Raw genomic sequence first — 18,037 nt, 5'->3', positions numbered from 1 at the left:
AGAGATTTCTTTGATTCATGATTGTAGAATCTGCTGTTTGTTGGGTCATTTCAGCAGAGATGAGGGAGTAGCCTTTGACCTGCAGATTATTTTTTTCGGGTACTGAGTACCTTGCTTAAAATCATTTTACACCATGGCTTACAGCACCATTTCCCAATTGTGATTTATTAGGTAGATACTCTGTAAAAATAATAAGTCTTGTAAGTGATGAAAACAAGGATTTAGTATTTACCAATCTTTTTTAAAAAGACCCTTAGTATTCCAGGGAGTATGGTTTGGGAAAGACTGACCTACTAAATAAAGGCCACGTTCATTAGTTTGACCTCCAGTGCCCTTCATGAACTGCCTGTGCTTGCCTCTGTAGCCCTGTGTTTCACCCCATCCCCTGCCCCATACACCCTTTTCTGCTATTACAGAACTTCAAGAAGTTCTCTGCAGCTCTGATTGCTGGCTTATAAGCCTTTGCTCTGCCTGGAATACACACCCCCTCACTACCATCCCCTTAACTCCTAGCAAATACCTATTCATGTTCAGGATTCAAGTCAAGTATACCTTCCCCTTAGTAACTGACCTTGGTCCCCCCAACTTCTTTCATAGTTTCTATAAAGCCCATAAGTGCACTTACATGTTTTCATATGTTCCCCCAACTGTACGCTCCTAGGGCAGGAATTATAACTTCTCATTTCTGTGTCCTTAGCACCTATCATAGTGCCTGGCTTATTTATTGAGCTGTGTGTGTGTGTGTGGGGGGGTGTAGTTATTTATTTATTTATTGGCTAGTTCCACAGGTTTGGCCTTTTAGGTTAATTTTAGAATAATTTTTTAAGGTTTTTTTCTCTAAACCTTTTTAGGATGTTCCTAGGAATCTGATTAAGCTTACATATTAACTTTTGAGTTTATAAGTTGGGGGTTCTTATAAATAAAAATCCTAGCGATCTATTCAAATCGTCCTTTATGTCCTTGGCTTCATAAAGGCTCTATGCAGTTCTTGGTAAGCTAATAATTATTTATATCATCATCTTGGCCATTATGATTTTTTTTTTTTTTTTTTTTTTTTTGCGGTAAGCGGGCCTCTCACTGTTGTGGCCTCTCCCGTTGCGAAAGAACAGGCTCCGGATGCACAGGCTCAGCGGCCATGGCTCACGGGCCCAGCTGCTCTGCGGCATGTGGGATCTTCCCAGACCGGGGCACGAACCCGTGTCCCCTGCATTGGCAGGCGGACTCTCAACCACTGAGCCACCAGGGAAGCCCCAATATGATGATTTTATCTCTTCTTTTAGATTTTTAACTGGGTATTTTTTATTTTTGCAAAACGATTGGTTTTTATCACTTGTCTAGTGGCCAACATCATCAGTGCATTCTCTTTATTATTTTTTATTTGTTGTTCTTACATTTCCCAACAATACATTTATATAATTTCGCAGTGATTATAAAGTTGCCTGCTGTTTTCCAGGCCTGGGTTTTTTTTGCAATTGTCTTCCAAGTCGTTGAGGTTTCAGTGCTAGAAGTTCTTCCTACGCGGACAAGAGTGACTCTGGAATCTTCCACTCTTCTATCTCCTCAGGTTCGCTGCTGGCTTGTCTTTCCTGACCACCCAAAGGAAGGTGTCCATTTGTCTCAGGAAGGGCAGAGTCACTCCCTTGCCACTGTCCAGGTCTATCTTTAGGCTGTCAGCCCCTCCCCTCTGCTTTCTTCCCCTCTCTCTGGTCTCCTAGTGCCTTGCTTTGATTTGTAGTCGGAAGTTCCCCTCGTCCCGTTGTGTCTTCCCCCTCACTTCCCAAGTTCCCACAGGAACCTGAGAAGTCTGCTGTGCCCAGAGGTTAGAACGGAAACTGCAGCAAGATAACTCCAAGGGACAATGCCCAGTTGACGTCACTGCAACTTCTTTGCCTCGGCCAGAGCGGCTTTTTGGTTTTTTTCTTCCATTTTTCTTCAGGTTACTCTTCTACCCCACCCAGTCCAGTCTCTGTCAACCTCTCTTTGAAAGCTCTCTGGCATTGTCTGGTTGGTTTATGTGTTTCCTCATATTCTAATGCAAAATCCCTGGTTCCAAGTGGTGACATAGAAGCTTGTTCTTTGATAGAACTGCTTTCTTTTGAAGCAGAAGCATTCCCTTGTGACTATCATAATAAATCCCGCCCCCACCATCATCATGCTTGTGTTTCCATGACACTCCTGAGAGGCAGGTAGTGTAGGGATTGTATAGCCGTCATCTCCAGGAAAACACACATGTGCATTGAATGGGTTGTCATCAGTTGAGAAAAAGAAACCTTTACTAACCCCAGTTACTATTCTTTAATTGGTTTCCATCAAGAAGATGATAAAAGGAAACTCAAGTTTCTGGAGGGTCTAGTACACACCAGGCAACGTGCTAAGGCCATTCTCATGAATTCTTTTCCCTGGCTCTTATTAGCTTACCTCCCTAGAAAAGCTCCATTTTTCTTAGTGTTTACTAGAGGAACTAAGGCTCATGGTTTAAAAACATGGGCTTGGGCTTCCCTGGTGGCGCAGTGGTTGAGAGTCCGCCTGCCGATGCAGGGGACACGGGTTCGTGCCCCGGTCCGGGAGGATCCCACGTGCCACGGAGCGGCTGGGCCCGTGAGCCATGGCCGCTGGGCCTGCGCGTCCAGAGACTGTGCTCCGCAACGGGAGAGGCCACAACAGTGAGAGGCCCGCGTACTGCAAAAAAAAAATAAAAATAAAAAAATAAAAACATGGGCTTGAGGTCAAGTCCAAGTTGAATGCTCTTTCTTCCAGATGGTTCCACGTGTGGGAATGTCATGTGTGTCAACCTGGGGCTAGAATGCAGGTGGGCGGCCAGTCACTCAGTGTCTGTTCGTTTTGTCTCCTCCCTCCAGCTGTACCTGCAGGCCCGCTTCACTTGGCGAGGGGCCCGCCTGCTCCGGCCCCTCCTGCAGTTCACCCTGATCATGATGGCCTTTTACACAGGACTGTCCCGCGTGTCTGACCACAAGCACCATCCCAGTGATGTCCTGGCGGGGTTTGCTCAAGGAGCCCTGGTGGCCTGCTGCATAGTAAGTAGCCTCTTGTCCTCAGCACACAAGCAGGGCCCTGGATGGCTTGCTTGTTAAATGTTTCCAGCTCAGTGACCAAAGCCAGGGAGCTCTGAGTCCTCTTCTCTGCTTGGTGTCTGAGGAGCCATCCTGCCCCAGGAGCCCTTCAGTGAAATGAGGATAATTCCTGCTTCTTGCCAGCCTGGGAGTTTTAATCCAACAGATTCTGTGAATCCTTTTCTCCAGAAATACGGAAGGTTCATGCTCATAGTTGCAATAGCAAGAGGTCTTAGATATTATTCTGCTCACTCACTCTTGAAGGCAGTCAGGGTTCAAGAGGGGAAGAAACTTGCCTCAGGTCACACTCAGTCAAGAGTCTAAGTCTCTGACTCATATGTTGCTCACTTGCTGCTTTGGTGATCACTTGCTATTCAGAAGCCCTTCCCAGCTTCTTGGAAAACATCTGCCCTTCCCACTGTGACCTTTACAGGACTTGGTCAGACCCTAAACTAGGTGTTGGCTGGGGAGGTGGGAGTTTGGTGAAGGCTAAGCCCTCTCCTAGCCTGAGGGCTTTGTACAGTCAAGTCACAGAGCTTCCTAGAGAATGGCCTTGGGATGGACCACATTCTGATTGGCCTCAAATGACCTACCGCTTCACGTACTTCCTCCCTGACTCCCAGTGAGGCGGGATGAGGCATTCCACCTCTGACGCTCTATCTCTTCAGGAATCTCTACTTTTTTTTTGCCTGCTAAGTTTTTTGGTGTTTTTAAGAGTCAAAAAGAGAAACTTTTTTTTTTTTTTTAATCTGTACAACATTACATTTCATGCTAAAATTTTGAGGGGTTTATTCAGCAAACACGACTGAACACCTCCTCTGACATTGTGCCTTCCTGGGTCCTACTCAGGGGCACTCACCCTGGTCCAGCAGGAATCCCAGAACAGTACTGGCTGGGTGTTTGAGTGCCACAAATGCAGCTTGTATTGTTAGTTTAACCCTTGCTCATTCCCAGTAAGAATCATGAAGTGAGATCTAGGCCAGCCCCTGGTCCTTTCCTGGTTTTGCAGCCTGGCTGCAGCCCCGTGTCTCCCTGCAATAACCTCCCTGCTTTCCTGCCTTTGTCATCCTGTGTTGAAGTTGTGGACGTGTGTCTCCCTTTCGATTGTTTCTCAGGGACAGGGACCCTAGTTAACATATATGTTATTCTCCCTGTGTCACCAAGGCCGCTCGGAGTAAGTGAATGTGTGTGTAATCAACACAAAGTTGTACTCTTGAGAACATTCTCTTGAAGGCAGAGGGATGGGTAAGGCACAGCCCTTACTTCCAAAACAATCCCAGTCTAGTTGCTCACAGCCAGGCCAAGCACAGGAGCTACAGTACAACGAGGGCCTGTCACGGGGACCAGCCAGGGCACTTCAGCAGGCAGGCGGGGCAAGAAGAGGGGCAGGGAGTTGGGGTGATCAGAGTGGACGCCACAAAGAAAGTAGCATCTGAGCTGCCGGCCGGCCTCATCCCAGGAACCCTAGTCTAGGGACTTGCTGTTTTGAGGGCTTTATTCATTGCTTTCTTTCGTTTTTCTTTTCAGTCAAGGCTAGAAGGGAGAGAAATTGGGGGAGCAGACCGTTAATGAGAGCAGCTGTCACTGTGGGCTTGTTTTCTGAAGCTTGGCCCTTTAATGTGAAGTGACAGTGGAGGATGGGTGTTTGCACGACAGGGTAACCCTTTGCTGACCGTTCCCTCTGGGCTTTGCTCTAGGCAGGAGGTCAGCCCACGGGGGCCTGCTGTGGTGTTTCCTTGTCGGCGCCACTGCCCTAATTAAAGTCTCCTGCATCCCCAATTAAAAAAATTGAAAGGGGGCTTCCCTGGTGGCGCAGTGGTTGAGAGTCCGCCTGCCGATGCAGGGGACACGGGTTCGTGCCCGGGTCCGGGAAGATCCCACATGCCGCGGAGCGGCTGGGCCCGTGAGCCATGGCCGCTGAGCCTGCACGTCCGGAGCCTGTGCTCCGCAACAGGAGAGGCCACAACAGTGAGAGGCCCGCGTACCGCAAAAAAACAAAAAAAAATTGAAATGTTGGTGGGGGGGGTCCTTCATAGCCTTCCTCTCTTTTATAGAGCACTCTCTACGCACAATGAGACAAAGTGTCCGGGAAGACCGTGGTTTATTTTCGAGAAGGGAAATGAGGGGTCTGACTTCTATCCTGTTTGGCTCGGGTGCGCTGGAGCACTGGAGCACTGGATAGGAATTTGGTCCTAGCGGTTGTCAAGCATCTACTCTATGCTAGCTCTGTTCTGGGTCCTTTACTCATCGGCTCCTTTTAGGGACACGAAGCCGTTGTATACCGCGGGCATTTTACAGATGAGGTCGCTGAGGCTCAGAGAGATGACTCTAGTCATCTGAGGTCAGAGCTAGTCGACAGCAGCTCCCGGGATGATCACTGACTCCAAAGCTTTGCCCTCTGTGCTTGGCAAGGAGGCATGGTCACCGGAGCTGAAGCGGCCAGAGTCACCCGAGGCATAAGCAGCATAGGCAGCTGCTTACAGAGCAGAATTTAAGGGTGTCAGGGGCCTTCCCAACCCTTTGGGCTGACCCAGTTGCTGCTTTCAGTTTGAAAGCCTGTTTTACAGTGTCAAGATGACTTAGAAAAGGGTTATAAACATCTTTCCCTGTCCCACTTAGCTGTGAACACATGAGAGTAGGGACTCGATATTTATCATTTTTCTCCCAGCGCCTGACTTCCAGCCTGGTCCTCAGGAGTGCATGGTCCTGGCTGGCTCAGCACTCCAGCACTGAGTGAGCCATTTCATTTAAGCCACCCGAGAGGCCAGGGCAAGACACTGGAGTCAGCCTAGGAGCTTGAGGAATGCTCAGCTTGGGGAAGAGAAGGCAGTGGGTCATTAATTTTCTTAGAGTTCTTGAGTTCTGAATTCCAAAATGGGTCTCAACGGGCTAAAATCAAGGTGTTGGTAGGGCTGCGTTCCTTCCGGAGGCTCTAGAGGGAGCCTGTTTCTTTGACATTTCCAGCTTCCAGAGGCTGCCGGCATTCTTTGGCTCGTGGCCCCTTCCTCCGTCTTCAAAACCAGCAGCGTAGCATCTTCATCTCTCTTTCTTTCATTCTCTCTGACCTCCGCTTACATCTTCACATCTCCTTCTGTGATTCTGACTCTCCTGCCTCCCTCTTACGAGGACCCCTGTGATTACATTGGGACCACCTGGATGATCCAAGATACTCTCCCCATCTCGAAATGTTTAACTTAATCACATCTACAAAGTCCATTTTGCCATGTAAGGTAACATATTCACAGGTCCTGGGGATTAGGATGTGGGCATCTTTGGGGGGCTGTTGTTTAGTCTAGCATACCTTCTCTTCTGTCTTTTCTGATGACAAATTGCCTAACTGTCTTCTAATGCTCCCATAGTCCTTTGCATGTTTTTCCTGCTGTGACATTCAGGCTGGTTCTGTCGTAATTGTTCACATGTCTGTCTCCCCAACTAGACTCTGGGTGCCTTAATAGCAGAATCCATGGCTTAACCCTCTGGTTGTTCATTATCAGTGCCTGGTACAGTGGCTGACACACAATAGCTACTTGATAAGCATTGGCTAAAGAATGAGTGATGAATTAGCCTGTGACCCCAGGCAAGACACTTCCTCTTGAGCCTAGTTTCCTCATCTGAATTGATCTTGGAGGCCCTCAGCTCCATGACCTTCTCCCACAGAGATTACGAGGCACAGCCGACTTTGGACTCTGTAGTAACTGAGCTGGACCTGCCTTCTCAGATGGAACTGTCTCCATGCAATGCCCATGTAGGTGGCCTCTATTTGGGGATCATGACATGTCTTTAAGTCCCCAGGGGGTACAGTGCATCACTCCAGAATGTTGGCTCAGCCACTGCAGAGCCTTGGGCAACAGGCCATGACAGCCAAGCACTTTTACCCGGGTCTGTTGAGAGTAAGTCCTGTCACAGCAAAAAGACGTGTCTAGACAAAAATCACATGCCAAACAGGAGAGGGTTTGGTCCCCTCCCTCACTGCTTACTAGCTGAACGCTTTCCAGAGGAGGAGGGCAATGGCAGCCAACACAGACAAAAAACCTACACAGTGTCATGAACTCAACACAGAGACACGGACACGCAGGGGCAGAAGGGCAGGCACACTGATGTCCATCTTCACACATGTGGACGGAGGTGCACAGGACAGAGCCACAGGGACAGACCCAGTTGTACCCAGACACAGACATCCATCCTCTTTCTGTCACCAGCACTCAGAATCACAGATACACAGACAGGCCAAGGCAAACACAGGCACATGCTCACCCTCGCAGTCTCCTCTCTCACAAACACACACACACACACACACACACACACATACAGCCACCCCTCCCAAGATGTGAACTCTACAGCTGGGCTCACCATTCCCACCCCTGGTGTAACCCAGGGACCTGGATGAAGCGACAGACATCGGTTCATTTCCTATCTGGTGACAACTTGACTATCTGGCCACCTCCTCCCTGACCCTCCAACAGATGGCAAATTATGGGGCCCTGGGAGGGGTCAGGGCAGGGCCAGGCCGCCATTGCTGTGGGTGCAGCAGAGGAAGCAGCTGCTCGTGAATTTCATAAACATGCAGCAGAGTCTTTCCTGGTTTTCCTCTTGCAGGGTGTGTGGCTCAGCCAGCAGTCGCTCTTTTGTGTGCTGCTATCTTCCTCCAGGATGTAGGGAAGGGCGAGGATGTTCTTTGTCTCTGCCACAGTTAGGTGACCCTGGGAGAAGGGACAAGTGAGAATGTGAATGGAAGAAGGGTTCAGTGATGACAGCCCCCCAGGGGAAAATGGGGCACAGAGAGAGGATGGGACACACCCAAGGACACATGGTGGCAGAGTAGGAACCAGATCTCTGCTCTCTTGATCCTATCTCAAAGGATTAAACTAGTAAACGCCAAACACGTGTAGTCTATGCCCTGAATTTGTGAGATCTTCTGTAACAGGAGATTCCCATCTATTTCCACTGGTTTCATTCCACTACTTCCTGGGCACAGGGGAATGGATGAAATGACCTCCCGAATCATTTCTTGCCCTGCAAAAGCCTAGCTCTTTGCCCAGAAGCCCTGGGGCTGACCTTGTCATCCTGGGCCTCTACTCTCAGGTGGGCAGGGGTGCCAGGAACCCCTGGGTGTGGGAGAGAGAAGGAAGCAGAGGCAGGGGTAAACTTTGCCCCCCGATAGATAATGACAACTTGCACAGTTCTTCTAAAATCTCCTTTCTCATTCCCCTGCTGAGATGAATGGGGTAGATGATGAGGCAGAGACTCAGAAGGGGGAGTTGTATTCCTGCCACTTAGGCATATTGGGCAAGTCACTTCCTCTCAGCTGCCTTTTCCCACCCCACGATGTGGGGATGATACGTCTTAACATCACCTGATCTTTGGATTGAGGATTCAATGAATTAAAGGTGCATCATGCTTGACACATGCAATGCATTGATCGGATGTGTATTGCGTGTTAAGTATGGTGCCTTGTTTTAAATATTCACAGCTGAAAAGAATTGGTCCTTAAAGAGCTTAGAGTGCAGTAGTTTCCCAGCCATGATCCATAATAAGAAATACCTTACAACCCAATAGAGGTACCCACACATAACTAAAATATTTCACAAAATAAGACTTATGCTTACTGTATGTGATACATTCTAACATTTTAAATTAAACCCTTAAGAATGCTGGTAACAACCGCCCAGTAAATTGATTTTAAACTTACTAATGACTTGTGACATGCAGTTTGAAAAACACTGGTCTATTGGGGACAGGCACGTAAACACACAAGTGCAGTAGAAGGGCACAGCCATTAGGATGGGATCCTGTCCTGGGGACAGTGGGGGCTTGAGAGAGGGGAGAGCTCATTCTTCTTGAGGTTGCTGGAAGGCTAGAAGAATTCCTGGAGGAGGAGAATCTCGAGCAATGAATGGATATTTTCTGAGATACAAAAGATAAGGAAGGGCATTTCATGCAGAAGGAATAACACAAAGACATGGAGATGGATGGGAACATGGTACGTCTTGTGACCCTAAAAAGTTCAGAATGATGGGACTTGTGGAATATTTGGGAGAAGTCAATAATAGTAGCTCTCTTGACCCTTTCAGCTTCAAAAAGTGGGATTTCTAGAAGTAGGTCCCTGCCTTCCTCTAGCCTCTGTTATTCTTGGGTACCATGTTCCTGAACTGTAGCTGATACTGGATCTAGCATCTTAGGGACCACCATCAGCCCTCTGGGTCCTCCTTACCAGAAACCCTCCTTTGTATTAGCCAAGAAGTGCCTTCCTGTGAGACTCCTTACAGGGCTCAGACGCCTGTTCTCCAGAATTGCCCACGACTTTCCTCTGCTGCTCCAAACCCTCCTTCTTTGTACGGGACCAGCTCCCTTCGTGACCCTCAGTAGCAGTGATGGTCATGAATGATGGTAACTGAGGGAGGATTTGAAGAGCTCTTTATAGGTATGAAGCGTTTTCATGTGAATTCTTCCATTTAAGCCTTACAGAAACTGTGAGAAGGTAGATTTTTAAATAATGGTAGCACACAAATGCAGGGCAGACCCATCCTCTGAAATCATAAACCTCTTCATTTTGCATAAATGCAAGTCTAGACAAGAGTGTGACTTGGCCTGGGTCATACAGCTGTAGCAATTTGGGGACTAGATCCTGCTGCCTGACTCCTCGTATGACACTTTCTACCTCATCAAGTTCCTTTTCAGATATACTAGGAAATTACTCAGTTCGGACACTGACAAGTTCCCGTGCCAGAAAATCACTGAAAGGCCTCTACTGAGGTCAAAAAATACTTATTGCAATCAAGTAACTCCCATTTAGTCAAAAGACAGGGCTGCCAAAGATGACTTTTCTTCAGACAGCACTTATTATACTTAGGGCATGAGAGTGAGCTGAGGCCCAAGGCAAAGAAAATTATTCCTTAATCAATGAGATTGTTTATTATGGTAGAGCAGGATGCCCAAAGGATATCCCAAGACCAGGGCATCACGGTGTATGCAACAGGGGCAGCCCATGGTTTCTATCCTCACAAGGGGGGTGGACTAGATTTATTGAGGCTACGCCTGCTGGGCTCTGAGCACATTCGCTTGAGTATCTCATTGTCTAAAGGGGAAGCATGACATAGCATTTATAGCATTATGTCTGCACTCGAGCCTATAGGCCTCATGCTAAGATGGAAGTTCATTAAAAGTTCAGTGTGGGTACCAAAGAGAGCAGATTCGAGCAGCTTAAGGAAGGGCTCATGGAGCCCAGGGTATAGATAAGGAAGCTGCTCTCAGAGAGATTACAAGATGTCTAAGACACACAGCCAGTGAGTGGCAGGTCTATGACTTGAGCCCATCTGTTCATCTCCATGGACTGTCCACTAATGGCTCTCCTCACTTGAGTCTACATAACAAACACCACTAGTGTTTGTTCAATGCAGATTCTAGGCGACGCTTCTAGTAGGTCTGGGTGGGCCCAGGAATCCGCTTTTTCAAGAAGCACCCTGCTGATTCAGAAATAGACGATCTGAAGATTACACTTTGAGAAACACTGGAATAGACAACTCTGTTTTCTTCTGACTCTGAGATTCCAAAATTCTTCCACTCTTATGTTTATTTGCTCTGTGTTGGCATCGAAGATCAACGAGGGCTTATAAAAATGTCGATATATAAGGATGTGGTGCCTGTCTTCAAGGAGTTCTCTTACGCACTCTCAAGACTTGAAACACTCAGGGACTCCAGAAATATTTAAAGGACAATTTTGTTGTCATAATCTGCCCTTAACAAATGACACTCAGGGCTTGCTGACTCAGCAATTTGCAGCAATGGGAGTGGAAACCATGGCTGCAGACGAGACTTTTTGTTTCTGGCCAGTGGTTCTTGGTGAGCTCCAGGCAGGCAGCACCTAGGCCAGGCTGGGATGTGTGCTCTGGGCACTGGCATCTCCAGAGCTGGTGAATGCTGGCAACGAGACATTGGAAGCATCTTCCTTTTTGATTGTGCTGACTCATTCCCCAAAATAGCCCCAGAAATTATTGGACTTCGAGAGCATATCCTATCTGCCCTGTGGAAAACTCCCATCTCATGTGGTCTTCATGTCTGGCTTGAATCTATACAGGCTTTCACCTATTTGTCCATATTCTCAATCATTTCAATTTTCCCCTCTCTAATTTTCCTTGCTTCTGGTTCCTTTTCTTGTTTCTTTTCTTTCCACCCAAGGGGCAGGGGAAGAGACGTGACTTGATGTGGGTAGGCACTGAACATACAAGCCAGTGATCATTGCTCTGTTTATTAACAAGCCCCACTTGCTCATTTTGTGACATCATATAATCCTTTGAGTAAACCTCTGAGGTAGGCATTGTATCCCTCATTTAGGTATTTTGCTGAAAATGGCAAAACTTTGATTTAAAGACATGTCTGTTCTACAACCAAGAGCAAAGCCTGTCAGCAGTGCTACATGTGTAGGATGGAGAGTGGGAGATGGTGACCCAATGGCACAGTAACAAGAGTCGCCATTTAGAAGGAGACTCCTGTACATTTCTCATCTCATTACCGCCAACAGGATTCCTCCAGCCAGGAGTTGCCTTGTTTGTGTGTAGTCTTGCTCTTGGTGGAAGGGCTTCATTGTCTTGAGTGCTTGTCTGAATCAGATTACTACACCCTCAGATCACAGAAAAGCTTGCCTTTCTGACTCAAGAGAAGGTCAGAACCACTTTCCCAAGCAAATATTAGAGGGAGCCAGAATATGAGAAGGCAGAGGAAAGCAGAGCTGTAATTTTTTCCCTAGCATAGTTACCCAAACTTTAAGAGTTTCGTTGGGAACAAGTGAGAGATTTCTAGAGTTGAAAACAAAACTAGAAATAAAAGCATTATGTCCCCCTGCACACATACGTGCCGCCTCCATCAACGGCAGTTGTGTCCTCAGCGTTTCAAAAACCCATCTCTTCTTTGTCTTCACTGCATAGTGACCTTACAGGACTCATCCTCTCCTAGATTCTGCAACAGTGTCCTGACCGGGACCCCTGCTCCCTTTCTGACGCCTTCTTCTTAGATAATCATGATCTTAATGCAAGTCTTCCCAACGTGCTGCTTCCCTGTTTCAGCCTTGACAGTGGCTCCTCGGGCTGCGCCATACCCCTTCTCAGGATCTGGCTCCCCCTCCAGCCTCACTGACCACTCAGCCCTCCCTATACTGAGCTTCCTGCGGCTCCTGAACGAGCTGGGCTCCCTCACTCTTGTGCCTTTGCACGCGCTTCTCCCTTTGCCTAGAATAACATTCCTGGCATTCACCACCTGGCTTACTCCTACTTATCCTTCAAAGCTGAGCTCAAATATACCTCCTTTGGGGGAAGCCTTCTAAGGCCCTCTCCCCTCCCCTTCAGCCTGGGTTAGATGCCACATTCTCTGTGTTGCTTTAACACCCCAGCTTCCCCCGTCATAATCCTCAGAACACTATTGTACTGCTCTATTTACCCGGCTCTCTCCCTCATTGCCCTGTGAGCTCTTGGAGGGCGAAGAACTCTCTCTTCTGTATATTTATCATCTCAGGGCTTTGGCACAGAGCAGATGTTCAATAAGTGTTTACTGATTGCACTTTTCAAAAAAAAGCAATTTGTGAAGGTAGAGGAGAACAGAAATGGAATTGAAAGCATATGCTCAGGGTAGGAGAACTTAAAACTCTCCCTGGTGCTTCGCGCATAGGTTTCGTGTTTGCCAAGACTGTCGTCTGATGGGCTCTTTCACACCACAGAGGAGGGCTGTGCAGTGGGGCTGTGGGCTGGGAGGGGGTTTGTCCCTCAGACCTGGGGTAGCCACCTAATTCGTGTAAACCCTTCCCAGCCTGGGCCTCTGGGTTTTCTTTCCAGGTGGAAATCATCTTCTGCAGGAAATAGAACTGGCCTTGCCTAGTCCTTTTTGTATTCTGCTGTTCAAGCGTGAAGACGGAGCCCTGTTTGAGTCTTGACAGGATCGTGTTTCATGATCCCCCAAAAAGTGTTTGCGTAACCTTAGGCCACGCTGAAGGCAAAATACAGCTTAAGGGGGGGATCCTGCTGGACCCGACTCCACATTTTATCTTGCCGCTGGGGTGTGTGCATGTGACGTGGGAGGGTGTGGTCCCCCTGACATCCGTAGGCGTTCTCCGTGCCGATAAGATCCAAGGCCAGAGTGCTTGCTTCCAGTGGAAAGAAGTGGAGGAATTCAACAGCAAACATTTTATAAGCTCCTGGTGTGTGCAAGGCTCAACGCAAAGGGCTGTGGGTGATGTGGGATGATTAGGGCTGGGCTCCATCCTCAGGAAGCCTCTCATTAGGAAGAAAGACGGATGGGCAAAGTTTTGGAGACACGAGAGGACGTGGCTCACTCTAGGCCCAGACACAACCTTGGTACCCACACAAGGAACGCCTTTTATTGAACTATGTGCCAGCTACAGGTTTAGTTCTTATCAAGTACATTCTTGCCTTTAACCTTCATTTCATTCCTATCTTGCAGTTCGGAAACGGAAACTCTTAACATGTAGTGGATATGAGCTCAGGAAATTAAATTGGGAAGTCAGCCAGTAGATGGAGGTGGTGTCGGGATCTTGAAGGGAGGAATGTTTGTGTGAGGGTGTCCCCTGCTGTCTTTGCCCTCAGCACATGGCACAGGGGCTGGGAGAAAGATCTCTAAGAAATGAGATCCGTAAGAACCCTTATTTGGTGGTGCTCGCTGCTAGGCTGGAGAAAGTGGAGTTCAGAGCCAGCGATGGAGAGATTGACCGAAATCTCTTCCTCAGGGACAAAGTGAAGGAGGAAGGGGAAGGTAATTTCCAGGTAGAGATGAGGACATGGGCTCTCCACCTGTCAGAGAAGAGTTGAAAAGTTTAATGATCTCCTAGAACTTTAATCATGTTTGTTCAGATTTCCTTATACTGGGGGCACCTGAAACCCCCCTTCCCCACCTGTTTGTAAAGGGTTCCCGTGCAGGGGAGCCTAGGGCCTCCTGGCAGGGTTGGATACAAACCTTTTCTCTCCTGGTTCTCAAGCTGGCCCTGGCTACGAGACAAAACTTACTGTGCCACGGTTCTCACTGTTCACACCTCCTTAGAAAAGAAAGAGGCCAAAGGCTTAATTTTTTCCTTTGCAAAATGGTACATTCAATAGCACTCAGGCTGCAAATGTCTTAAAATGTTCCATTTCTTGGCTAATATTTCACTTTCTTGCTGTAGGATAGAAATTGCCTAGCCTTCTTTCTGTATATATATATATATATTTTTTTTTTTTAACCAAAAACTAGTAATGAGATGTTTAAGTAATACATAATAATAATATATATAATGGGTACAAAAATTCAAAACATACAATACAAAGGATTTTATGGTGGCCAGTAAATAAGCCTCTGCTTCCCATTTGCCTTCTAGTCACCCCATTCTCCTGGGGTGACCAGCATCACCCGTGTCTTGCTGTGATTTCGATTGCACTTTGCTGATGGCTGTATCACTACAGAGAGAACACTGTGGAAATTGGTTCAGCAAAGGATCCAAGTCACTTCTGTGGCCAGGCCCTGGCTGCAGAGCCTTGGTATTGGTGCAGTCTTATTAAGAACTTCATTTTCTTGCCTATAATGTGCCCTGAATGAAGTCAGAGGGGCACATGACCATCTGCAGGACAAAGACTCTTCCATCCAGAAAGCCGTTAGCCATAGGAACTTTGAAGTGTTTTAGCCACTAAAACACTCGTGGCTAAACTCAGCCATGTGTTTCCTATTAAATTACATGACTGACAGCTGCCTCTTATGGCTACTTCGTACAAGCGCCTGCTGCTTAATGGCTCAAATGGATATCTGTGTATTTATTTTGCCACCTAATACAAAGCATAAATTTTTCTTACTCTGGTAACTTAGCACGTTCTGGAATCTTTCATCATAAGCTAATTGAGACCGGAACTCTGCCTGAGCCATCCTTATACCCTTGTGGATAAGCGTTCAAGTAAACTTTTCTCAGCGATTCTAAGAACGACTTCGTGAGGGCACATGCTCAGGAGGAGGAAGGAGGTTGGGAATAAGCGATAGGAGAGTTTTTGTTGACCTTTCCACCGGGTTAGTTGCTGACTCCTTCAGCCAAGAGACCCTGGCTTCTTGACCCCCATCAAACTGTTGACATCACTATGCTTTCAGGAAAAAGTGATCACGACTGCTTCCTTGCTCCAGAGCCTGCTGATAGGAATTCATACTGGCTGATCTCTTTTGGTTACACCCTAGATTCCTTTGTGAGGAAAGGGAAAGTATCACAGACTAATGATGGTGACTAATTATGACTTGCTTCCTTTGTTTGAGAACTTATCTTTCACTGCTACTCATTTACCTTGAGAAATAAGGAAGTGGGGCTTGCAGATAGGGAGCACTGGACTGAGAGCCCATGGAAGTGAGGTCTGCCCCTACCATGGCTATGCACCCTCGGGCGTGTCACTGCATTTCTCTGGGCCTCAGTTTCCCTCTCTGTACAAGAAGAATTGGACTCTGTGGGTCTCCTTGGTCCTTCCGTATTCAAAGATCTACAGTTTTGGGGCCCCTTTCTCTAAAAATCTATGCTCCTATGGTCTTCCCTTTGCCTCTCCCCAAGGCTCAGATGTCAGTGACTGATTGGGATCTCTGATTTTGTGCTTCTAGGTTTTCTTCGTGTCTGACCTCTTCAAGACCAAGACGACACTCTCCCTGCCTCCTCCTGCTATCAGGAAGGACATCCTTTCACCTGTGGACATTATCGATAGGAACAATCACCACAACATGGTGTAGGTGCTACCCACCTCCTGAGCTGTTTTTGGAAAATGACTGCTGACAGCAAGTTTTTGCTGCTCTCCTATCTCATCAGACAGTAGAATGTAGGGAAAAACTTTTTGCCCGACTGATTTTTAAAAAGGAAAAAAAAAGTCTTATCTTGTGGCCTTCCAAAATAGGTAGTGTTCACCTATATGGAAACAACAGCAAACTAACAGCAAGTGCGGGAATCCTGGATGTGCAGTTGGTTTAAGTGTTCATGTTCTAGTGAACACAGGCTTGTTCTGGAACAAACACTAAGATGATTTGAGTAGAGCCTGCCGGTCACCTTTGTGACCTGAGGAATCCCAGGCCTGTTGGAAAAGCTCAAATTCACCTTGTAGCACACGACGCCAGAAATAGCACTGAATCAAGAAAATAGCCATTGGGGGCTCCCCTGTTGTGTCTCTCTGTCCACACCACTCGATTCTCCACTGTGACTTTGGTTCAGGAATCTTGTTTGTTTGTTTGTTTTTGTTTTTAAATATAAGAAAAGAGCAGGTTTGCTCAGTCAAGCAATCAGATCCTGAATCCAAATTCCCAGTTGTGAAGCCTTATCACTCACTTCCTCAGCCCGTAGGCCAGCAGCCACAGTCCCTCACTTTAGTGATTAGGTGACTCTTTGTGGATACGTGAATTTCACAAATAGCACAATTTCAGAAGAGCTCGAGGGCAGAGGCCCTCCTGTGTCTTCTCTTGATGCACCAGCCTGTGATGCTGAAATGTCGATTACAGGATGCTGATGTTGTGTACATCAATCACCAGGGCACTGCCACGCTCAAGTAGTGATGGTTAGCTTCGGTTACTGCTTTCTTCCTGGAAACCCTTGCTGGGTGCCCACCGGGATTGCCTGGGAGCGCCCGGAGACGAGCAAAGATGTGGTCTGCCATCAGCTGATGGAAAGCAGCCTTCCATGCAAGAGATGGAGGAGTGGAGGGGGCAGAATGAATAGTGAAGCAACCCTTTGGCTACTCAAAGTCGGAATGAGCCAGAGTAGCAGACAGTCTCACATCCTAGAGGCTGCCCTTCCAGATAAAGGGGGGGAGGGTCTCTGGGGGAGCCGCTCTTGCTAAGCTGTGTAAAGCACTATTGTCTTGGGGTTGATCTCTAGGGCAGTTCTTGGTAGGTTCTGCTGGGCAGAACACGTGGGTTAAATCTCCGTAGAGTTTCCTCATCCTCTCTCCGTAAGTGTCCTTCCAAGCAAGGTCTCAGTCGAGGCAGCAGACAGGGACCGCTTCTACTGAACCTTTGAGGAAAGGAGGAAGGAAGAAATGCTTTCAGATCTCGGATGCAAACCTTTCAAAGGGCTAAATGTAACCACATGGGTCAACCACATGCACATCCTTACAACAGAAGCCGTCCTTTCATTTCAACTTATAGCAAGCTATGATTTTTATATATAAATATTATATAAATAATGTATAAAACATTAAAAGTTAACTATGTAAAATATTATTTCTGAAACAATTTTAGCTATATCCACTATGACTATAAACTGTGTCTCTACCTGTGTTATTTACATTAGCTGCTTACAAAAGCATGGAGTTCATTTTTTTTAATATCAACTAAAATATTGTAGTTCTGTGCTAGACATTGTTTTTACAATGAAAGAAATAACTGCAACTAGAAAAAACTGTATAAAAACATTAAATTGTCAGTATTTTTGTAAGGTTCCATTTTGTAAAGAGAATAATATTCAAAGACTTTTGTAGAATACAAAGTGAAAACTTGTATCTGCGAAACTATACTTGTATTAAAGGTGCTTTTTAAATAAAAGCTCATAACAACTAAGGAGGGAGTTGGAAGCTCGGAATGATTGAGGGGGTGTTGGTCTTGGGTGGGTGGGAGGAGGGGGACTTGAAGGCTGTGCTCCTCGAGGGCCCTCACCTCCCCTCAGGGCATCACCGTGGGATTCTCTCAATGGAAAATATGGTGGCCGTGGTACTGTGGATAGGGATGCCCCAAGCTCTTTCATCTCTGAGAGCCTGTTTGCAGGGTGAACAGAGAGAGCTCTGGTCCTGCTCTCCTCTCAGGCTCTTCTAAAGAGCTTTTGTATTCAAAAGGGGAGTTTCCTCGGGGCAGGGGGAGCTGTGGATCCCCCAAAAGCAGATAAGGAGTAGGCTGTAGATAAGGTGTGCTTCGGGAGGTCACAAAGGGAGTCCTTTACCCAGCCAGCGACATCAAAGGAAGGGGGCTGCACCGCTAAGAATGGCATTTGC

General features: G+C 47.2%; 1 protein-coding gene across 1 annotated transcript in view; it reads left to right on the top strand.

The window, feature by feature from the left end:
- The window catches only part of PLPP3 (phospholipid phosphatase 3), a gene marked incomplete at both ends in the record, with an annotated part of 83,190 nt that extends 67,393 nt beyond the window's left edge, over positions 1–15,797 (top strand). The window contains 2 exons of the mRNA XM_079698244.1: positions 2,859–3,035; positions 15,672–15,797. Coding sequence (XP_079554370.1) covers positions 2,859–3,035; positions 15,672–15,797 — 303 coding nt within the window. The remainder of the gene's footprint in view (positions 1–2,858; positions 3,036–15,671) is intronic.
- Between the last annotated feature and the right edge of the window lie 2,240 nt (positions 15,798–18,037).

The sequence above is a fragment of the Hyperoodon ampullatus genome (genome assembly GCF_949752795.1).
Source record: "Hyperoodon ampullatus genome assembly, chromosome: 2".
NCBI lineage: Eukaryota > Metazoa > Chordata > Mammalia > Artiodactyla > Ziphiidae > Hyperoodon > Hyperoodon ampullatus.
The sequence above is the reverse complement of the archived record's forward strand: the minus strand, read 5'-3'. Positions and strand labels throughout refer to the sequence as shown.